This window comes from Thunnus albacares, chromosome 21, assembly GCF_914725855.1.
Source record: "Thunnus albacares chromosome 21, fThuAlb1.1, whole genome shotgun sequence".
NCBI lineage: Eukaryota > Metazoa > Chordata > Actinopteri > Scombriformes > Scombridae > Thunnus > Thunnus albacares.
The window spans coordinates 23,426,225-23,450,496 of record NC_058126.1 but is presented as its reverse complement, the minus strand read 5'-3'; the positions used below and the strand labels follow the sequence as shown (position 1 = coordinate 23,450,496).

Below are 24,272 nucleotides of genomic sequence, written 5' to 3'. Positions count from 1 at the left end.
GACAGGAATGAGGATAATTGTAGAAAATACAGACTCCTTATGTAAACTAGAGATCATACTAGCAAATTCACCTTTGTGCTTATTACAGATGGGTCAGGTATAACGTTAAATAAGCGAAATGATCATTTAGTTTGTATATCTGTTAGTAACAATAATAAAATACTGGATGTTTCTTTTTCTAGAACAATCACGTTGAAACAAATCTCATGCAATCTTGCAGTGCACGCACTTTATCCCATTATAGCTACATTTGGTTTCACGCTTCATAAACCTGAAACACAGACATGCAGGCCACATGTCCGCTGAACAAAGACCTCTGGCTATTCACACACTACACCCGCCAACCTTTCCCTCAGTGAAAGTAAAATTACACTAGTATGTGAAGGGAAAAAAATCAAAACATGGTCTATAATCAAATTATGGAGGATTGTAGTGACACCTTGTGACGAAACAGGCACACATCAGTTAAAACTATAAGCTATATATACTGAGTGCCCCTGTTGCTCCAGCTTTCTGCATAGTCATTTCACATTATGTTATTATTTACAGACGTGCGTAACGGAGCGCGTCCGGACTTTTGCGCTTTTTACGCACAGAGTGGTTTTCAGAGAGAAAATCTGCCTACTAGTGGTTGCACATTGATTTGTGCTATTGGCAAAAGGGATGGGACAGTATAGATTTTTTTTTTTTTTTTAAAAACGTGCTAAATTCACAGTTGTGTTTGTAGACTCAAAAGTGATTTTTATGGAAAGTGCTGAACAGGTTACTGAACTGACCAGTGACGTCTCTCTGCGTCCTGACTCTTTAATGTTGAGTATTTGCCAATATGGAGTCTGACCTAATACTTATTATATTTCTAATTTTCCCAAACAGCTTCACATCCATACTAAAACTAGAGTAAACCTTCATTAAAGTGAGTAAAATCATTTAAATATGACTGACAGCAGAATGTCTCTCTTTGATAGAAAATACCATGCATCACAGGTTTACTTGGATGGTTTTCTGTAACATTTTGTGTTGATATCTGTGCAGAGGAGAGTCAGTGTGAATCTGCTGTGACAGGAAGCTTTGGGGGAGGATTTACTGAGCCTCTTTTCATCTCTAGCATGAGCAAAATACTCAAGTTTCGGATCTGTATTCAACAGCATAACTTTAAGGATAAGTTTAAGGTGGGCCACAGGTGCTCTGGTAAGAAATAAGAAGGGCCTTTGTGTCTTTTGGGTCTCATGATCTGTTCATGCGTTCTGCTCTGTTTTAATAACAGTTATGCACATTTCAGTGTTCAAAAGAAACTTGTGGAACGATTTGTATCAATGTGGAGCTATAACTATTTTATTCTTGTCCTTGTAGGCATGTTTAATTTATTAATCTATGGTTGAGTGGAAGAAGTTGATCAAATTTGCTTTGCAGGAAAAATTGTATTAGAGTGATTAATCAGTGTGGTCGTTGTGTGAGTTTTAATACCTCATTATGTATTTATGACTCAGAATGATTTCAGGCTTGTCTGAAAACCTGATTCATGTTTCTTCCAGTAGACAGAAGCAGATTGTTCTTCAGGACTAAAATGTGGAGAGAAAAGGAAAAACGTCTAGTCAACAGTTCCGTAATGCATCTAAGAATCAGTCCAGACATGACAATCTTGCTTTCAAAGAGGTTTATTGAAAGAAATATTTTGAAATTTTATAAAGTTCAACCATTGATAATGCTATCACACAATCAGAACCTGGAGCTGCACCAACATTTGATATAAATAATGTATTATGAACTTCTAAGCACTCCATTAGCCAACCCAGTATTATAATTCTATGACTGTCAGATTTCCAGGGACCGCCACAGAGTTTACACTATTAAAAAAGATCTGCTATTTTCACAACATTTGTGAGAGTTTTTCCGGGACATCGGTACTTTTCAGCAAAAAACGTGTTAACAGATTTTAACACCTTAGGCACTGAAAAGAAACACGACAGAGGTGTGGTCCCAAACTGCACTCAGATGTGTTGATAATAGACATTCTTAAGAGTGTAGCCCCTCTCAGCTGCGCCAAAGCAGGGTTTGTAATATTTTAGGTGCACTTGATTTAACTTCCCAAGCCTGAGAGGAGCACAGGTAAGGTAAATCAAGCGCTCCTAAAGATTTGGGAAACACTTAACAGTTCTGCCCAGGACTGCCACACATGCATCACTCCATTAAAGTGGTTTGCAACCAAAGATACAAATATACAATATAATATTGTATCATCTAGGATCACTATATTTGCAGCTATTCAGTATCCCTCTCTTCCATGACCTGGAAGTAGTATGTATATATATGTATATATAAATATGACTCTCCCGTAACCCGGAAGAATTCAGTGTTTCACTCTACACACAGTTTGCAAGCATACAGCAAAAATCAGCTGCTTTGCACATCAAACCCTCTCATTGCTGGATGATTCTCAGTGCAGCATGCAAGTAAAAATGTGCACAATATTAAAAGTAGCTTCATCATCCTCATCCTAATCGTCCTCCTCCTCCTCCTCATGATCGCATGGACGGCTTTGTCCACGTTTTTTTTTTTTTTCTCAATAAGGTGATTATTTTCATAAGAAATTAGAGCAGACTTTATTTATTTAGTATATTTTCCTCTATAGTATTCTGCATTTCAAAGCATGCCAAAGAAATTTTTCAGTTTCTGCATAGTGCTGGCTATACGAGTGCCAAAGAGTTTGATTCCTTTACAAGTAGTAGAAGTTAGTATGTACAGGCAAGGAGTGACAGAGCAGATCCAGTGTTGTGTAAACGGTACCAAACCCCCCCTCCCCAAGTGCTCAAAATATCTACAAATACAGGACCCAAGTCTGTCAGAACTCATAGAAAGTTGAACAGAGCTGAAAAAAGCTCAGCAATATGGAAGAGCCATTAAGCGAGGTGTGTGTGTGTGTGTAGGTGTGTATGTGTATAGGTGTGTGTGTGTGCGCAGGTGTGACTGTAAGCGCCTAAGTTTGTGTGTGTGTGTGTGTGTATTCAAATGCAAAGGGGAATAAAACACTCTAACCTCCTTAAATACCCTCCCCCAACAAACACACCCATTCCCCATCCCCTCATGGATGTAAATCCATTCTTTTTTTTTTTTCTTTTTTTTTCTCAAAGTGCACCCTCTACTGTTATAATATGCAGTATGCATTACATAAATGTATTCTCTAGCATTGAATATTCCACTAAGGTCTACCGTCACGTACAAGGTCAAAGAAGAAGAGTCGACAACAACCACATTCTAGATTTGAGGTCATAGTTCTGAATGTAAAGATACAGTTCAGGCCACTAGGTGACTGTTATTGAATACTAACAAAACACTCGCTACAGTACATGAGATGGCGAGGAGAGCCCACTTCTGCAAATCAGTACCTCAGCACTACACTGTAAAAAAAAAAAAAAAAGAAAAGAAAAGAAAAAAAACAGATTCACTGGTAAAGAAGTCCATGAAACTCCAGATTCACTGGATATTTGCAGTCAGGAGTGTTTTGTAACGGGACTTGACTGACACACAAAACAGCTGTAACCTGTTCTCCATTCTTCCTCGTTTGTGGACAAATTGCAGAGTGGAAGGGGGAGCTGGGACTGCTGGTGAAAACTAACTGAGGGTGATGGCTATGTCAGCAAAACCAAATAAAACACAACAACAACAAGCAGAAAGGGTTCAGTAGTAAGAAGAACTCAGTAGATCTGGTCAGTGTCAGCTTATCATTATAGCTTTGGACATCCGTGATGCATTCACTCACATTTTAACTACAGACTGTTGAACACAGTGACATGTCCAGTCAGCTTTCATCTGCTAGAATCACTTTTTACACAGCAACTCTCACCTTTTAGAATAATTCTCTGGGTTCAAGTTTTCACAACCGTCCTGATCACACCCCCCCCAAAAATTCTTGTCAAGTCACTAAAAAAATATCCCTGGTTGAACTTTAAAATCACAGATAAGCCAACTGCATTTACACCTTCGTTTGAAGTCAGATGTTCAGCCGACACTCTGTTTTAAATGTCTCAAAAGAGAATTACATGTGAGTTTAAAATGTCACCAGTGATCATTTGTAACAGCGTTCACTTGCTTTGGTTCGATACTAAAGTGCAGCTTTACAAAGTGTGACACTGGCTGCTCACACGCAGCCACACGGTCCAATCACTGCACAGGCAGAGACACTGACAACAAGTGTGATAAATAGGCAACATGCACAATGTGTCTTGAATGTGACTCCTCTGCATTTTGGAATTGATCAGTTTAGAATTATTGATATTGATAATAATAATAATGGTTATTGCTCAGCAAGCACTTATACCCATAAATATTGAATAAATATTGAAAGGTTGTATGAGCGTCAGATTCATCAATACAGTATGAACAAAAGAACATGGGAAGAGACATGTTAACACAAAACAAACCTTCACTTACTCCATCAAATGACCTGTTCATGATATCATATTAGATACAATCCAAAGACAAGAAAAATAATCCTACAACCAAATAAATAAATAAAATAGCTTAGACCAGCAAGCAGCAAAACACAGTCTTCATAATTCTGCATTAAAGGGAAAATCCACCAGAATGAAAGTTTTAGGATGTGACTCGTTTTCCTCTTTTCTTTGTTGGTTTGGAGTTATCAGACGAAGCGAAATGAACCCTATGACACCGATGACACATTCCTGAGTCTTTATTAAACATCTGCACTGTTTCAAAAATAAAGTGCTAAAACATTAACAGATGTGATTAAGCTGCTACAAGTCTCATGTCTTTCAGGGACTATTGCACTTCAGCAGGCCTGCCCTCCTCTGCTATGACTCACTTCTTCATGGTGTGGAACAGGAAGGGAAAATTTGAATCAGGGAAGACGATTTGGAGATGTCAGATATATATTTTTTTCCCCTTCATCTTGATGATTTTAAACTATAAAGTGATAAAGAGTTATTTCAGTGAAGTTCCATTTCATGAGGGTATCATTGCACCTGCTCTTGTTATTATTTTCTACATCCCTGCCTACAACGGGGTATAATTTAACTGCAGAGTCTAAAAGCGGCACCACTACACCTTTGTCATTTCCTTCACCACCTTTTGAAATCCACAATCTTGCACCAGATTACTGTCATTTGAACATAATATCACATTGCAGCATCACATAATCATAGATTCTAAATACAGTATCTTGTATTTAATGTAGGTTAGAAGGTGAAGTGTATATGTAGGGTTACATTTTAGAGTTGGAGGCCAGTTCAGTTGTGTTTCAGTCACCTAAAAGGTAGGATTAATTTCAATTTACAACTACCAGCTATTGCTAAAAAAATCTACCACCTGTGTAAACATAGCCAACTTTTTAAAGATCTGTCAATATGAATTTGTCATAATATTGTATTGTATTGCCTCCTTTTGTACCTTGCCAGCTGTTAAACCTCTTACTAGGTTTCTTTGTATGTTTTTGACACACAGTAATTGCTACTATAAAAGGAAAAGCTTTCATGATATTTCATTAAAAATGAACCAACCCTCATCACAATCATGCAAACGTAAGATCACTTATAAACAAGAGAAATCATATCCTTCAGTAATAATTTGTCGTTTTCTTGTCAGGATAAATGAATCTGGTGTGTGGTGAGTTGCTGCAGTGCTGTGATGCCTCCCATCAGTGCGTTATAATGCAGGTAGATGAAAGGTGGAGAACTGGACCAAAGATTTCCTCATCACTTCAACACATCGCCATCGCTCCTTCTAATAAACCGCTGTTATTCATCAGGTACTGTGTCTGAGGCCAATCTGTATCACGCAGCATTACAGTACAAATATTATTTCTGCACTGAGCCGAGTGAAACCTGAGGAGTGATAACTAGTGTAAAGTCTCACCATATTTAGAATTGTGACCCCCCAAAGCTATAAACTGCCATGATCCTGGACAGCGCAGTGTGACAGCTGGTTGGATGTGAAATTAATTAATTAACTGCGGTCTGTCAGCTTCAATGACAAACCGGTTGGTGCATACATCTGTGCATATGCTGCATTTCTTAGTTTATATTAATAATAAAGTGGTAATGTGGTCACCATCTGTGTGTGAGCATCATCATACCCCCACACAGAACCTTAGCATGTCGGAGGCCTGCTAACAGCGCATGACGAGGATGGGATGTATTTCTGTGGGAAGCAATTAGAAAAATTAAATGAAATTAAACAGCTACAGTGCTACTGAATCGTTTCTTCTTCTTGGGTTTCACTACTGCTGTAGAAGTGAGAAGTCTTGGATGGACTTAGATGACCTCATAAGTATATTTAAACTTACATTGTAAAGGGTTTTATTTGTGCCATCTAGACTCATAAAGCAAACACAGAATCTGTCTTTTGTCTGTTTAGCCACTAAAATCAGTTTTGGGGGCAAAGAAAACTAATTTGCCCCTTAAAATTAGAATCCAGTGACCCTCTACAGTGTGTGAAGCAAACGTACTGCGCCATGCTCTGCAGACTGAAAAACAAAAAACGAGGACAAACACGCGCACACATAAAAAGCTTTGGACCTGAACTTAGCACACACACATAGTAAGATTAAAGCGCACTCACTCGTCTCTTCGTGCCAGTGTTTGCATATTGTACTGTACATAGAATAATGGCGCATTCGGCTGGTCGTCGTAAACTGGCAAACTTGTATATTTACGTATCACATGACAGAACTCGTATGTACAAAGTAAAAGCATTCTGGGTGCTTGCTCAGGTGAAAAAAAGTAAGGACCAATGAAATCTGAGGTAGCAAATTCAACCGTGATAAACTAGAACTCACTGCTGACTTCATCTCTTCATAGTGTTTGATGATCAAACATGATTTTTCCTCTACTTTAACTCATAGCTCATGAAATTAGTAAGTTGGGATTTCCTACTTGTTTACATATTTAGTTAGTTGGTTTTTTTTTTTCTTGGTGCAATTTTCTCTTGGTAAACTTTGTAAGTTTGCCAGTTTACCTGTTTGTGACACTGCCTAAGCATGCCATATGTTCTTCACTCACTAGCAAATCTCTACAATGTTTATGGTAGGGCAGCTGATATGTTCGTCAAGAAAATTCATGGCTTTTAACCCTCCAGTTCCCACCCCTGAGGTGCAAACCAGTCAATCCAGTGTGCTCATGGGAAGAGGGGAGCATTAGCTCCGCCTCTCGGGGCAGGACATCAGGGGGAAGGAACCAATGACAGAATGGGACAGTAGGTTTTCTGTTAGGCCAGCTAACACTATGATTTACCAACCAGTTTGTGAGTTTATCGGAAGCGCCACGGACATATAGAATAGAATAATCATTATATCAATAGGAGTTTCAGTGCAAGACGTAAATGGCTACTTGTTTGGTCATTATTCTGTCCGTTGTTGTCTTTGCTTGTTCTCGTTAGTCATCCAACACTGGATACAGCAGTAAAGGGATTCTTCTACAGGATAGCAGTCATTTATTTGTGTGTGGAGGCGTCACCCTCGGCGGATGACTGAGAGGTCCAGACCAGATCGGTCTGGGTTGACCCGGACTGTAATCATTAAGAGGCAGAGCTCGTCTCCGCTCTGTTTGTGGTTTTGGTTAAAGGTTGTACCATTGTGGAGTTCAGAAAGCTCCAGGTGTGAGGAGAGGGGGGGACTCGTGGAGGAGAGAGATGGAGAGAGGCCTCAATCTTTTCCTTGACCCTCCCGCCTGGCTTCACTCTTTCTGAGCAGTGTGTCCTTACTTGAGAGGTCAGAGGTTGAATTTGGATGGTGAGACATAGCTAGGTGGTAGGTACAGTATAGGTGCCTCCAAAGTGCCATGAGGACCGGTGGAAATGGGAGGGACTTGAGGATAAACCGTCTCTCTCTTTCACTCTCTGTATCCCTCCATCCCACTCTCCTCCCCCTTCACCTCTTCCTTAGCTCCCCCCTGGGTCAGAGCTGTGTCTCTGTGGTGTCCGTGAGTCCAGAGGTGTCTGTGGTTCTTGGAGGGACAGCCTCCTTTGGGTTTCGGGATCCAGGGAAGATACCCCAGCTGCAGCCGCTGGCTCAACCCCAGCCCCCATACACACCCCCGAACCAAAGTCTAACTCTGCTCCTAAGCTGGACCCCATCGCAGGCTGTGACCCCACTGCTGCCCCACTACCTAAATCTAACCCTAAACCTGAACCTACCGCTGGACCTGAAATGACTGCAGCCCCTGTTCCCAGTCCAAGCTCCAGCTCCAGATGCTGCCCCAGGCTGTCCAGGCCAGAGGGGGCGAGCTGGCTCTGGGTGGTGTTGATCAGTGGTGATTCCTGGGGCTGCAGAGAGTCAATAGACTTGGCTGGGAACTCCTCAAAGTCCTGGGAATCCAAGATCTGCAGAGAAAGAGACAGAAAACTAGTGAAGTACTCACTAATGGTAAAACAGCACCTTCTCTGCCACACAGCGTCATTTATTTCATCATTTATTTATTCATTTATTCATTTATTAATAAAATGCATTTTAAAACACAGTAATTCAGTAGAGACCTAATTTATTGATATTATATTTCAATATCGATCCAGCTCACTACGATGTGCTACAATGCCAAAAGGCTCGTGCCAGTTTAAACACAGCTGGCACGAGCCAGTGCAGTTTGTCAGATCAGCTGACATGAACAGCTGATGTCTCCCCAGCAGCAGGCAGCTGCTCCCACAATGTTGGTGCAACTTTCCAAATAGACTTTATTTGGATAAACTGACCACATATTGAGAGTCTACATGGTTACTTTCTTGCCTGAAAAAATATTAAAATTAATAAAGTGACATATTAACAGTCCTGCAGCATAAATTTCAACAGCATTCAGCCTGGCTCCAACATTATTGGGCAGCTCTACTTCTTCTTCCTGTCATGTTGGACTGAGGTTCAGACTGGATGCTACAGTGACTCACTATCACCCCTGTGGTACAAAGTGATATTACGAGACAGTACGGGCTGAAGCTAGCTGGTTAGCATGCTAACTTCAGTAGATATCTATGCAACACAGTATGTCTTTGACATAACATCAAATCTGTTATTACTTCACATTCTGTTGATAATTTTAGTTAATTTGGGAATGTTTTAAACTAAAATTCTGGCCAATTCTTACACATTATACCTTTAAATGTCTGATGTCTAAATCCTGTCCACACCTTCCCGCAACAACAGATCCACACTTTTATGGATAAATGTTTAAATTGCTTCACTAATTTTAATGTGCACCTAAAGTGTGCACTGTAAGTTGTAAAGTAAGAACTAAAATAAATATTGGATCATAAAACGTGGTCAGGACATCCAGTCTCACACTGATAATACCTGCACCTTAGTACAGAAGTGACAGAGATGAAGTGACAGAGATGAAGTGACAGAGATGAAGTGTCGATGTGGAGGAGAAGACACATCTGCACATAAACCTGGAATCTTGAACCTCTAGTCATAAGGATATGAATACATACATTTCATATGTTCCATTCTCTATTCCAAACATGATTAAAACCAACTTCACTGACTGAGTGAGGTTGCATAAAGGTCTGTTAAAGTAAAATATAAAAATGCTACAACAAAAATGTCTAATTTGTAATACAAACAGAATTTTAGAATGACGTATTATTGTATAATTAGTTATTATTAGCACTACTTCCAGGATATGCCAGGGGGTATTCCAGTTCCTAACTTTAACTGGGTACTGAGATTCAAAGACATTCAAATGAGCTCTGTTGTCTTAAGAATGCCTGAGAATACAAACATGGTGTTCAGTGTCTCTGATTTATATTCACTATATTCCCAAAACACTGCAGACCAATCACAGTGTTCCACAGAACCCAATAAACAGTCAAATGACAGTAAAGTGAAGTATGCAATGTATCATTATATATATAAATGTGCTTCACCTCTGACAAGGAGGCCAGAATATCTGTCTCCAGAGGTGTAGCAGGCTGCACCAGTCTCTCTCCTGGACCTGGTCCCGGTCCTGGACCCGGACCAGGATAAGGTGAGGCCTGTGGAGGAGACAGCATCTTGTTTCTATACATAGCCCCTGGGTCAGTGAACTGTGTGTGTGAGTGTGTGTGTTATTACCTGAGGTGGTGATGAGACTGCGCTGTAAGCAGGGGGAACCAGGGCCATCTGTCTCTGCAGCAGCTGCATGATCGCTCCGATGTCTGTTGACATGCGACTCTCCAACCTGCACACAGTATGCAGATGATCAGCTGTTTATGACTACAGGGAGGACACATGCTCTTGTTCATTTCCTCTGTTCCCATAGAAATAATTGAGCTGTTATCAAGGTCACTCAATCTTTCATATTTAAGAGAAAATTGCTTTTTTTGTTGGGGATTGTTATTATTATGGCTACAGGGACACAATGACATCAAGTTCATTGGGACGAGGATCACAAGTGGTCAGACAATCACACAAGGAGTAAAAAAAAAACCTCCAAGCTCTTATTTGAAAGGGAAAACATAAAAAAGCACACCTGAAAAGTCAATTATAATTGCTCAGTTCAAAGACAAACTATGGCTGTACCTGAAACCACTCCCCCATTCACTACTGCCTATATAACAGACACACAGTAGGTTAAACTCTATAGTGAGTAGTAAAATGAGATTTTGACACTTGAATCATTACCAGTGTGTGTCACTACTGATGGATGTAGTGTCGCACGACCTGTTGCACTATGTGATAGTTAGTTAGTCATAAAGGATACATTTTTTGTTCCATTGTGGGAATATTTGAGGGCACTACATTGTGAATAAATTTCATATTCAACACTCCTTGCTTAGAATTCCGCAATGTCATTTTGATTAGTAAAATATCATCATAACTGGTCGGATGGAAGGCAAAAACTATGAAAACAAGACCCTGGCTGTTAAGAAAGTGAATTTTACTTGAAGTAAACAATCAAGGCTGTTAGTGACATCTGTAGATGTTGTCTTCCCTCCACTTCTGAAATAAACTTTCTATTCTAATTATTATACTTCTTTAAACTCTGTTTTACTTATGCTGTTTTTCCATCTTGCTTCCCCATAGGAATCCACAAAGTTTTATTTATCTTATTAATTAACTAGCATCTTGGTCCACATTCACACTAAGCAAAGAGATAAATGTGTGATGTGAGTGTGTGACTTCATAAACACACATTCAAGAGGTCTGCTGGTTCCTAGCTGTGAGGTTCTCACATGGTTAATTAAGACCCGTTCTGCTGATCTCTTATGCTCAACTTTCCATCAGAGGTCCATCAGAGACTTTACCATATGTTCAGGTATTTTGAGCAACTGGGGGTGGGATCACTAACTCCTTACTACTCCCCATCTAATTCCTTACTACTCTCCATCTGAATTTCCTCACACACACTTTCAGCCTGCTGACACATCACATCCAGCAGAGCACCCAGTCAATCATGCGTTAAAACTCTGAGCATTCAGCTGGAGGCGCAGCCTGCCTCACAGCTACAGTACAACCAGGATAAAGACACACAGCCTGTGATCTGAACAAGACCTGACAAAGGAGCTTCATCCAGCTAAAGGCTACAGGGACGGAAAAACTAATTTTTTCCACTGTGGTGGAGAGAAGAGAAACCTTTCAGAGGCAGTCAGGTAAGAGAAACTGTCTCAAGCTGTCTGACGACTCAAAGTGCTGCTGCAGCTTAGCAGGGATTTCCATATTATCCTCATTTAAAAAAAAGTGATTGATCAGAACTCCGAACAGCAGCGAGAGCAAGACCAACACACACTTACACGCCTAACCAGACCTCACACAGAGACACACACCCGTACGTCCAGCCAGGCGTACCTGTTGAGCTGCTTCTGCAGCAGGTCCAGACGTGTGTCCAGCTGGTTGCGTTGCTGGCGGCTCAGGCTGTGCAGCGGTGTGTTGAGGGGTGGCGGGGAGGCCAGGCTGCAGCTGGGAACCTCCTGGTATTGACCACCCCCTCGACTCTCCCCCCAGAAACTAAAGATGTTAGACACACCTGAGAATGCACCTGTAGGAGGGAGAGTGAGTGTGTGTTTGAGTGTGAAACATTAGGCAGGGATTAGTGTAACGATTTTCATTCAGATATGGGGGTAATATTTATTTTACCTGACAGGGCGTTGCAGGTGTTGCCAGTCTTGGGGTCTCCCTCACCCTCAGTGTTATCGTTGAAGTTCATGGGTGTGGCCTGAGCCTGAGGATTCTCCAGCATTGCAGGTGGAGGGGCGAGGCCGGTCACGACTGACTCCTCCCCCTGTAAGAGGGAGATCCAACATTAAAATCCATTTTTTATGGTGTCATGGTGTACAACAACCACAAAACAATAAGTAAGCATTTTAGGGTTAATTATGATGAAATAGTGGTGTTGTACCTCATCACCACTGGAGTGGGAAGACACTGAGCTTCGATGTGCCTCCCACTGCCTCTTAGATGCCTCCTCCTGTTTTTGGTTGTTGGCTGCTTCCCTCTGTCTTCGCCGCACAGACTTGTGGGACTTTTTAATTTCACCAGCATCTGCATCATCTGGACAGAGGTGTGCAAGGGAAGATAAAAAAAAAAAAAAGAGGGAGATTGGTCAGTCCAGCTGGATTACCTGGATTGAGGATTGCCAGAAAAAGCCTGGCATGCACAGACTATACTTTTTGAAGTTGTATTTTCTGACAGATAGATAATTTGGAGGTTTTTTTAATATGACAGATGACATGGTTGAAGTGAGAGATGAGCTGTTGGGGATGGATTACCTTTTTCTGTGCGTCGTCGGAATGATAACTTGCGTCTGCGTAATTTGTTGAATCCCCCACATTTGGAGTCGTCACTGCTGGGAGAGCCTGGGATCATGTTGGTCTGAAAATAGAAACAACCAGCACTGAAGAGTCTTTCTTAATAGAAACACTGCAGGGATGGAATTAGTCAAATCAGCAATGAATAAGAATCTAAACAGTGTGTATCAGGATAACTGAATATGTAGAGGAAGAGAATGTTCACAATTATTAAGTATTTGTGTCCATCAGATTTTATTTCCGGTTGTTCTGGGATGAGGTTGTAAACTCACATCTCGGAGGTTGAAGGTGATTTCCAGGTTGTTCCAGAAGTGGTCTGCAAACTCAGGATACATGTCCAGCACCTCCAGAACATCTTCTCTGAAGATTTTGTGGAGGTCGCAGTATGTCAGAGCCCTCACATCAGCATTGGATTTACCCGGTCGGGAATAAAGGTTGATAGGCTCGCCGAAGATGTCATTCTTTCCTGGGAATTGGTGAGAAGAAAGGAAAACCATTTAGGGAACTACCTGGAAAAATGTAACTTTCTAGGGAATAGTATCTTCAGTGGTGACCTCATACTGCACAAGTAGTCAATAAAGCTATCACACATTTATGAAGAACAAACACCCTATTCTATAGAGTAGGGTGGATGAACTGAGTATCAGCCATGATAATGTAGCCACATGTTATTTAACTGTGATGTTTGTAAAGTAACCTAAAATGTAAAGTGGTATTGTCCTCACCTATGTTACTGTCAATAAATGAGATCAATTGCTCTTGAAATATTATAGGCAATCGCATGTATTATTATACCCATATTTACTGTAGTTCTTATTCCATGAACATGATGGTTTTTGAATTAAAATATATGTATTTATTAAGAATAGTGGTCATTTGCCAACATTTACCTGAAGTCTTTTCTAACATTTTTTATACTTTCTAAATTGTTGGATGTTGCTGTTAAGATTTAAGAAGAAGGGTCACTTTTTCTCTTATTTATACTTTAGCTGTAATGTTAAATGAATGGTAACATTTTAACATTTATGATAAACTGACACATTTTGCGTTTAATTTATTATTTCTAGTTTAGATCTTTGTACAGTTTGGTGTAATATAGATGTTGCTGTAATGTTTAACATGATAACATTGTAAGTTTTATGATTAATTAGCATTCTTGATGTTATGTCATTTTCCAATTAATTTCTAATCATTAGTACAGCATGGTGTTTTCTTCACTTACTGACCTGGATGGCAATGTGTGTTTGTACAAGGTCTTCTGTTCATCAGTTAAACACATTTCTTTGGTCCTCTCATTGGATAACTGGGGCAGCTTCTAAGTGTATACATATTGTGATGCTTGCCCATATATCTGATGAAGGTTGAGCATCATTAACTATTAAATATTCCCTTTCTCATTTTTATCACACTGATATATAACAGTGAGAGTGAGCAGTGTAGGTTGTTAAAGTAGAGTAGTCTTTAAGGGGTAACATGTTAATGCTTTTTCTCCACTAATTATTTAGCACATATAGTTAACTGCTTTCCACATGATCATACAGGTACATCATTTAAACTGACTTATTTATATAACTGCTAGTGTTATCATTTGATCCATTTCCTAATTTGTTAAGGGAGTTAGATCATATCTCAGCTCACACTGTGTGAGAAGCACAGTAAACCCTGAACAGGTCTTTTATTATGTTATCCTAATGCAACACTCAACTATTAGGAGTAACATTCTATGCTAACCAGTAGATGGCGCTATCAGCTAATGCATATTTTACTGCTGTTGAGAGGCAGCGTGATTTCCTTCTCAACCAAAGAGAAAATCTAACCAAGCAACATGTCTCAGGGTAGTAGATCTGCTGCATACACATAAACACAGGAACAAGGGTTAGGTGGTACATTTTATTTGGTAAAACATCTTTTTTTTTTTACCCAGGATGGCTACCACCACGTCTCCTCTCAGTATCTCTATGGATCCTCTGGATATGAAGTAGAGGGCTGTGAGAACGTCCCCGGCGTGGACCAGCGTGTCACCCGGGGGTGCGTGGGTGGTCTTGAACTTCATGGCCAACGCCCTGAGGCAGCCCTTGGTAGAGCCTTTAAAAGCCTTACAGTTCTGCAGTAATGTCCTGTTCAGATGGAGGCAGATATCCGCCTGGAGACACTCTGGGAAACCTTTCAGCACCTGGGGAGAGGGAACAAGGGAGCAAGGAGTAAAGGGAGGGAGGAAGGAAGGGAGGAGACAAGGAGGAAGGAATGAGAAGGTGGGAGACAAGAAGAAAGACAGATGGAAGGAGGCACAGAGAGAAAATGAGGGGAGAAGAAAGGATGTGAGAGAAGGATGGGTGGAATTAATTGATGAGAGAAGGAAAGATTGACAGAAAAGACATCCGGTGAGAGAAAGTAGAAGATCCACAGAGGAGAAAATGGTGGATGGAAGAAAAAAAAAAAGAAGAGAGGAGGTGAGAGGATGATGAGAGGAAGGGAAAGAGAAGGAAGGAGAGGAGGTGGGAGAAAGACAGTGGATGAATTGATAGAGAAAGGTTACATCAGTATTGATACGAAGCTATTAGCAACGATTGACTGATGCGTGAAGACTAGAACACGAAGCTAATGCCAAATAAATGTCAGAGATTATGGATGCTTTAAAAGGAATAATAAAAACATGTCTTCATCGCCTTCATCCATTGGTTGAACACTCATGGGACATTAGCCTTTTACTGCTATTACACCATGCAACAAATTAAGATGACGAAACTAAATTGCCTATACATTTATCATAAGATATTGGTTCTAACCACCAGAGAAGTCATGGTTTCAATTTATTTTTTTTTTATGATTTGAACATCTAAGTAGAAGATGCACATCAGCAGATTGGAATTCTTACTTCTTCAAGGCGCCTATGCATTGATTTTTCTAGCTTCACTGCAAAAATTATTCTAAACTGTATTTCAGAGGTCCTACTGGAACAGAGTCAGCAGGCCCGTAGAGTGTTATTAATATGAAAAATTGGTGCAGTTTTAATGAGTTCATTGCAAGCATGGGAAGCCCCAGCTCTTCTAAGCGGCAGGCTACGGGGCCTCTCTTGTAACTCTCTGGCTGACTGCACAAAACAGAATTGTACTTAAAACACCCACACCATGTTTCTCCCTCTCCGTTTCTCTCTCTTTCATCCATTTCAAGCTACTTTCTTCATTTCAGCCTTCATTGGGCTCTCTCTCTCTCTCCATCCCTCCACCGGCCACTGTCCATTTTTTGCTTTCGTCATTTGTCTGCAGGCACTCTTTTTTCTTCCATTCTTGGTCTTAAGTCGGATTCTGAGTGACTGTCTTTTCTCTCTGGCCTCATTGCTTGTCCTCCCCCCCTCCCGCTTTACTTTTTTTCCCAGTCTTCATTTTTCATTTACTATTACCTCTTTCCATCTCTCCTCAGGCTTACACTCACAAACCCATTTTAAGACAGTCAGACATATGGAAACATGGAAATAAATAGAATAAACTCTGTATCACCTTTCAAAACTGAAAAAATCCATTTAGTGAATTTGAACAATAGCCTTCTATAACTCCCTGTGCACAACAACCATTCTGTTGATTTGTGCCAGCTGTCAGGTACACCCCCAAAATGTGCTGAAGTCAGACTTTACAAGCTAGCTGTATCAGATCTTGTTTTTAATGGTGCTTTTAGAAGATGCTGCTAACTTTCAAGGTTACACTGTTATTACTTTATATAAATGTTTGCTGTGAGGATATATCATTGTGTTCTTTGTGCCCCTGTTTACTGAAGAACAGTTATGTTTTGTGGCCCTTTGTGGATATTTTTACTCTTGGTTGGTCGTATTACCAATCCTGTCTACAGCTGTACTGTAGCTACACAAACAGGTGATTGTATATCTGTCATTATATAGTATAACTGTTACTGCCTATTGTAGCTGTAGCACCAACCCTTTGTTCTACTTAGGAGCTCCCACATGTGCATTTACATAGTTTACTACTGTATGCACATGCCTCTTTCTTAATACAAGTTCTATTAAAGTATTTGTGTAGTAAACAAGTGTCAAGTATTAAAAAATATAGTACAAACATCTAAAGAGTTCCACCAACCCTAAAACTGAATAGAGAACATCCAACTCACCCTTTCATTTAACACCAGCATGAAACTAGAGACCAAGTACCAACCTCAAGGGGAGAAGTCTATTCTGTCAGAGGTTTTGTCCAAATATTCAATTAATGGTTGCCATAAACATCCAAACATCAATATGATCACTCTCAGGGTATCTTATTCTGTCTGCTTCCATTGAACTGAGCAAATCTGAGAGCCACAATTTAAAAGATAAAGCTTGCAATAGAGAGAGACACTCTGATGAAGACACAGTAGTGTTGAAACATTAGTCTGTTAGTCCCCTCTGGTTTTTGAAGTCTGCCGTCCTCAGACTGAGAAGCACCTGATTCAGCTGCTTGTTTTTGGAAGATGCGTGGAGAACCCTGTTTCTACTTGCAATATTCTATATTTCTATCATTGTCAACAAATACCATGACAAGACCAAAACCAACTATGTGTCCATTTGTCTCTCAATACTTTCCAACTTGACCAGACTGCAGGTGTCTCTCAGCCCCAAGCCAGTTGTTTACTACTAAGTATGAAAAACTTGAAACAAATATATAATATATATAGCTATCAAATAAATACTTTCATTTTTTAAAAAGGCTAAATGATTGCCTTAAACAGCTGGGTGCTGAACGCTGTTTGATTTCAAAATAAAGTATAGTGTGTGTGTTTGTGGTGATGAAGAAATATGTCACCCAGTGCAACAGTCTGGCTCATTAAAGTGTTTTTAATAGTTTTTGGACAACAATGCAGCTCTTTATCACAGAGGAATAGGATATATCAGGCTTTGGATAGACACATAATACTTGTTAGTAGATGAATTAATTGTTGGTTTGGGTCTACACATGGGGTTTGCTGACAATAAGGAAAATAATTTACTTTACATCTTATTGATCTTTCGAGGATGAGTCCCTGCTCTGACATCAGCTGCAAAAGAGCAACCTCATGCAGACTCACAGACCTGCTGTTCTTTCTCTCTGACTTTCCTCTTTCTTGTTGTCATCACTACATGATGTCACTTTTATATTCCTCATCAGAGCTGCATTATTATTCTCTCCATCTTCATGAATAAAAGAGGTCAAAGCTGATTGAATGGGTTGCGGAGACAGACAGAAAGCTCCACACAATCATAATAATCATTACAGTAAACATTCTCTAATCCAGTCCGCTCACAACAATGCGCTTCACTGGGCCTTTAAGAGAGCAACATAATGAGGGAAGAGGAGAGGGATGAAACCGGAGAAAGCGTTCCCATGGATCCTCGTCAAATTTGTTTCCTCTCTACTTCGACGGCTCACTTATTAAACTGAAAGAAAAACAGGATTTCAGCGATGGGATATGTGTTTGTTTTGGGACTCTGCACGCAAACGGGGTTGCTCTGTGCTTCTGCGAGGCTTCACAGACAATAACGAGGCGCTGATTATGCTCTGACTGGCAATTTTTGAAAGAATTTAGGAGCTGGAAAGCCTTCCTAAAGTTATGAGCACAGATATTTATAGTGAAGTGTACTTTTTGAGCTGGAATTACAAAACAGCTTCAAAAGCTGTGATAAACAGTCCAGAATCAGTTTGCCTAGTTAAATAACAGCCACATGAACACTTACAGATCCACATATTCTGCTAATATATACCACACATGACACATGATGTGTTATAAATAATGATAATAAAGATGACAACCACTGACTCAAACATCGCATTAGGTGTTCACGTCAGCAGATCTCAAGTGATTACGGTGGTGGTACGTGCATGCATGTGTGTGTGTCCAATGTCACATCTGAGTCAAAGCCCTCATGCTGCTGGTAATCAGAAGATGTGACTGGCATGTGTATGTGTGTGTTGAAGCGGCACACTCCTATACACTGTGACTAACAGAATTCAGGCTGAGGTCGACTGTATACGACGAGTACGTTGAAAGCACTCCTCTAAACTGTGTGTCAGTGTGTGTGTGTGTGTGTGTGAGCATGCATGGTGCGTTCGTGTCCATTGACAGGTGTGACTCACAGCGCCCGTGGGTGTCTCAAGAGTATGTTTGTACTCGTGTGTGAAAGCAACTCTTTCTAAATGTATTTGTGGTCACAGCACAGTTGAATCCCTTGATCTTTAGTCATGCATGTTTCATTTCATGTTTCATATGTGTGTGAATAAACATATCTGTTCAGTGTAATGAACATATGTGTGTGCATGACAGACGGTGTATTAGTCCTCATGCATATGAACAAACTGATGTAGGTCCATGCATGGTGCAGATACTCTTAAATGTCTGTTTGCACATGTCTGCAAAATGTGTGTGTGTGTGTGTATTATTTATGATACTCACATCATTCTTATTTTCTCTGAGGGTGTTGGACCATGCATGCTGAGACAAAGTCTTCCAATCATCCTATTAACGTACAACGCAGGCTCAAAATACTCCTCTAGCCTTTGTGTGTGTACATGTGTGTATTCATGCATTCATTAACATTAACAGACTAGGTGTACACACACAGGATTTGGGTTGAGGAGGATGAGTAAAACTCACAGCGTTCATGTCGATGCCGTTGGTGTAGGACCAGGCGTGTTGGAAATACTCCTCCAGCCTCTGCCTGAGCGGGTTGGGGATCTGGTGGAAGCGGATGAACTCCCTGACTCGCAGCATCTGAGTGTGATAGCGGGCCGTCCCTGAGTACAGCCGCTGGATGATGGCCGACACATTCCCGAAGATGCTGGCGTACATCAGGGCTGGTTGTGAGAGAGAGAGACGGGGAGCAAGAGAGGGTGAGACATGAGGGAGGGTTTGGAAGTTGGAGAAAGGTGGAAACAAGGGGAGAAAGCAGGGAGGGAGAAGATAACACACACATTAACAGAGAATATAGAGACACAGTGGCACCGCATACAGTAACATGACCTGACACATTTCTGGATGACTGTTTTCTCTATTTATATAGACGTATATAATTACGTTTGACACCGCTGGGTGATATGTTTGATATGTTTGTCAGTGGAGAAGTGACAAATCAACAGAAAGAAAGGAACCTCTGATAGCGGATGGCATAACAATAGAGAATAAAGGAGATTACAATCCACCATCTGTCATACAAGCACTGTATAGATACATTAAACTGTAGGTGTGTATTTGAACTCACCAAAGCTTTAATCAGAATTTCTTAGTGTTGATTTGTAACCTAAGGTGAGTTTGTAACTATGTAACAAAGTGTTTAGATAGAAAAGTGCTACAAAAAAGATATTTTCTTGATTACAGAAGCACATTTGTCTTTTTCATAACAGCATACAGTAGTGAGTGATATATGAATATGATACATAATCTCTACTTTGTGATAGTGCACTCCCTAAACACACTTATTACATCTAGATACAACTTGTCTGAACCACTTGCAGACTTTGTTTGACTTAGGGAGAAGAATCTAAACATGAGAAACAAGTTCTTCTATGACTCCTGGTTTTTGCATGAGGTCAGTCCTCTGGAGGACAGCTATAGCAGGGAATTGACTGATCTATAAAAGGGTTTTATCTTTAGAGGACAGCTATTGTTTTGTGTCATATCCTTCATGAGCGTCCCTGTTTTGTCCTGTTGGATCCTGCTAACCTTTCAACCTCTGTCAGCTCCCATCACTGTCTACATCACCCGCTGAAGCTGCTATCTGGGTGAGTGTGTGTGTTTGTGTGTGTCACAAGGGACACAATTGATCTCTGACTCTTAGTTTAAGTTCAACATTTTAAAATGATCATTGCAAGTCTACAGTATGTACACAATTCAATTCAATGAGCTTTATTGCCGTGAAAGTTTCCAGAACAATGTTGCCAAAGCATCAAAATACAATTTGTCCAAATATTTGGACGGTACAAAATGAGAATAAAATGAACATTAACACAACATTAAGATTGATATATTAATTATATGTATACAGATTATCTCAATGCGTCTTGGGTGCGTTCACACCTGTACTTAGAGCTGTCCACTTGTGATTGGATCACCCGAGATGCTTGTTAATGCCTGGTGTGAACAGGGCCTCTATCTCTGTCTCACCTGTCAAACAGTGACCACATATTCTGGTTTCTTTGGTTGCCACGATATTTTGTGGCGTCCTTTTCCGGCTGGCAGTTTGTGCTCACTGAGCCTGTACTTGGTTGGGATCTGTCTCTGCTTTCTGTCTCTGACAGTAGAGAGATATTCTGTCAATTCATAATCTCTTTTTATGGCCAGATAACATTCTACTCTACTTTGGTTTCTTCTTTCCATTGTTCCAAATAGGTTTCCTTACCTGATTAGTGTTTGGAAGGTAGTGTTGTGTGAGACTGGCCAGAGTGTGTATGAGATGGGGGAGTTAGTCTCAGCACCAACTGACATAGGGGACTCTTTTCTGGGCTCAGCTCTTGAGTTTGGAGGGCTTTGGAGTATTTCAATAATTAAAATGTGACATGCCTCAGGTCATTTTCTGGCCAAGCAAATGTTAAACTGCCTGCAGTTTGCCTTTGCGATGCACAATCAGTGTCACACATTTCTGTGGTTCTTGAAAGAGTTTATATTGAATGTCTTTATTAGTCAAGGGTCTATTAGATTATTAATTAATATAAATATGAATGAATGAATTAATAATTACACAACAAATAAGTAGTGATTAGTTCCTAGAAGCTACTTTTGAATGTCATACTCCTTTTGTCATCCCATGTTTTGCTGATCAATGAAGTCCAGGGCTCTGGCAGCCTGCAGAGGTAATTACTGTGTGGAGAGGAAGTTGATAAGCATGAAAGGGGATATTACAATCCCTGCCGATGGATTTTATTAAGGTATCAGAGGATATGCTTTCAGAATAAAAAATAGGATCAACAGCTTTTTCTCGCTGCTTTAATTATAAGAGCGATGGTGTATGAGAGAAGAAAAACAACAGCTCAGTGATTTATAACTTCCCAGTCCTCTCACTGACACCGTCTGGTGTACAGTAATCCCTGCTGTGCTGACTAGAGTCTGCAGAAATGTTCAAGAATAGCTGCAAGAGGAGGATTTACCACAAATCATGTTCCTACAAATCCTGTGATTGTGCAGTGGCCTTATAGAAATGTAGTGGTAAACAAAATCCAGTCACACTCACCTCAACTCAAATCACATATATTTTTTTTATGTACAAGAAGTAATGGAGAGCACTTGTGATGTGTAATCGTTGTCATTATAACAAGTGTAAAGTAGTTTTTAATGTCAAACTTGGGTGAAATACTTCTTGTTTAGACTTACTTTAAGTACCAGATAAGTGGCCTTTCCATCTGACACATTTCAGCACGTATTACTGGAGGTCACTTGTCAGCACATTAAACTTCTTTTTACATACTTTCTGTGTTTATTTTGTCCAAATACTTTCCTCCACCCAGGTCTGAAGCCATGGAGCAGCTATCTGACCATAATATCAGTACTTACATCCAATGAGCATAACACAGATGGAGAAGATCTTCTCAGAGTTGGTGTTTGGAGACACGTTTCCAAATCCCACACTGGTCAGACTGCTGAAGGTGAAGTACAGAGCCGTGACGTACTTGTCTTTGATGGAGGGTCCTGAGCCTGGAGTGGAAGTTTACAGTTACAGCTAACCAGTACAGATAATACCACCACTATGTTTCTTACCAGTATTAATACTACAGTAATTTTGCTCTCAGTACCTGGGATGGAGTCATTGTAATGTTTACCCAACTGGTCCCCCAGTGTGTGGAGCCAGCCGATTGAACCGTTTCTCTCTACGCTGCCGATGGCATACCTGGGAAAAATGAAGACAGTTACAATACTTACAATCTTTAGGAGGATGCAGCTATATTTAAGACACACTAAATTGATTGTCAAACACATTGACTGTAGTCAAAAGAAGAAGAACTTGGAATGAGCACACCTCTATATAAAGCATAAGAAACTTGAGAAACTTTTGTATGTAAGTTGAGAATGTCAGCACTATGACAACACTAACGTCAACAGTTATGATGTATGCAGACAGAAAGTCTTCCTCAGTAAATCTTATCTGATTCATCAGACAGTGTGAAGGTGTTTGTACCAGATGCAGGCCAGCCAGTGAGCGATGAGGGCGAAGGTGCACATGAGGAGGAAGAGGACAGCTGCGCCGTACTCTGAGTAGCGGTCCAGTTTTCTGGCTACACGGACCAATCGCAGGAGACGAGCTGTTTTCAGCAAACCAATCAGAGTGGTGGTCTGATGGGAGCGGGAGAGAGAGAGAGAGAGAGAGAAAAGTAGAAACGAGGTATTGTTAAACACGGCAGAAACAAAGTCCCTTGACTCTGATATCTCCTCACATCAGTCCCACCTGCTGTCATCCTGTCACACACACACACACACTTCCACACACAGGTGGAGCAGCCATGGCCTTGTGCTGATGTGATTCACTGTGCAGGTGGTAAATCCTGACTCCCATTCATTACTGTGGGCTGTCCACTTCCTCGCCTTTCTACTTGTATTCAGTCGGACCCTTCCATGTCCATACAACAAATAAATAACATGACGATTACTGCGCTGGCAGAGAGCCTAGTCCTGCTCTGTGTGTGTGTGTCTGTGTGTGTGTGTGTGTGTGTGTGTGTATGTGTGTGTGTCCTCACAGTAAATAATAATTGTCTGCTGAGGAAAATCTCCACTTTCTTGGCTCAGCGCCCCTTCCGGACAGCATCAATGAAGTGAACCTTGGCAAAGCTTCCCCCAGGGCAGTATTTGAATGTTGGGGACTTTCCACATTCATCATTTTTGACTCGGTGGGTGTCTTAATCACTATAAATAACATTAGTTTTTATTACTTACACGCTTGCCATTACTTATACATGCGTCTCAAGTAACCGCTCGCTCTGCCAGTGGAATTACCCTGGCCTGAGCTGTGCTGTGGAGAGGGATTCTATCAACCTCGGCCTCAGTGGTTTTCATCCTCATTATGTGGGAAGTTTCCTCAGAGGGTTCACTCACTCACTCCCGCCCCTCCCTCTTCCTCTCACTTCCACCTCTTCCTCCAGACGCCCACTTCCCCCTCACTTAAACTTGCAGTGCAGAACTTCTGTCTCCCCCTTCTGGCAGTGAGAGTATAAAGTAGTTACCTGGATGTAACTCTAGTTCTATGAATACACGCGTCCCCATCTCTACTGTTGCGGCTGTAAAACGGTGGATACATTTTTTTGAGCGTCACAACCCCTGAGAAATGAATCGTTTCACTATCAGAATTGGATCCATTCGTTCTGATAACATTTGGAAAGTCTAGAATAGCCGCACGATTAAATTATTTTAACTTCTCAAGTTAGCGAGGGCTAAACCCGAAGTTTCTGTTGAGCTTCTATGGACGCCCTTCATCTCTGCAAAACTAATCATTGCTGGTTGACATAAAACACATCACTACTGTTGCACCAGCTCGGGGAATGTCGCCACAGACAGCAGATTTAAAAACTCTGTATACTGTGAAATACGCAGAGATTTATCTGGCAGTGATA

General features: G+C 40.7%; 1 protein-coding gene across 6 annotated transcripts in view; it reads right to left on the bottom strand.

Annotated features, from left to right (window-relative positions):
- Nucleotides 1-1,639: 1,639 nt before the first annotated feature.
- Nucleotides 1,640-24,272, bottom strand: part of kcnh2b (potassium voltage-gated channel, subfamily H (eag-related), member 2b) — a 245,252-nt gene continuing 222,619 nt past the window's right edge. For 3 of the 6 annotated variants that reach the window (XM_044339371.1, XM_044339372.1, XM_044339373.1), the window contains exons 10-23: nt 22,847-23,001; nt 22,464-22,558; nt 22,225-22,365; nt 19,336-19,535; nt 19,135-19,197; nt 14,644-14,896; nt 12,996-13,189; nt 12,685-12,787; nt 12,315-12,466; nt 12,053-12,197; nt 11,765-11,954; nt 10,052-10,157; nt 9,865-9,972; nt 1,640-8,331 (exon numbers count right to left, since the gene is read on the bottom strand). In XM_044339371.1, the coding sequence (XP_044195306.1) occupies nt 7,891-8,331; nt 9,865-9,972; nt 10,052-10,157; nt 11,765-11,954; nt 12,053-12,197; nt 12,315-12,466; nt 12,685-12,787; nt 12,996-13,189; nt 14,644-14,896; nt 19,135-19,197; nt 19,336-19,535; nt 22,225-22,365; nt 22,464-22,558; nt 22,847-23,001 (2,346 nt within the window). In that variant the 3' untranslated portion in view covers nt 1,640-7,890. The remainder of the gene's footprint in view (nt 8,332-9,864; nt 9,973-10,051; nt 10,158-11,764; nt 11,955-12,052; nt 12,198-12,314; nt 12,467-12,684; nt 12,788-12,995; nt 13,190-14,643; nt 14,897-19,134; nt 19,198-19,335; nt 19,536-22,224; nt 22,366-22,463; nt 22,559-22,846; nt 23,002-24,272) is intronic. The other 3 variants (XM_044339374.1, XM_044339375.1, XM_044339376.1) reach the window with 2 other exon arrangements.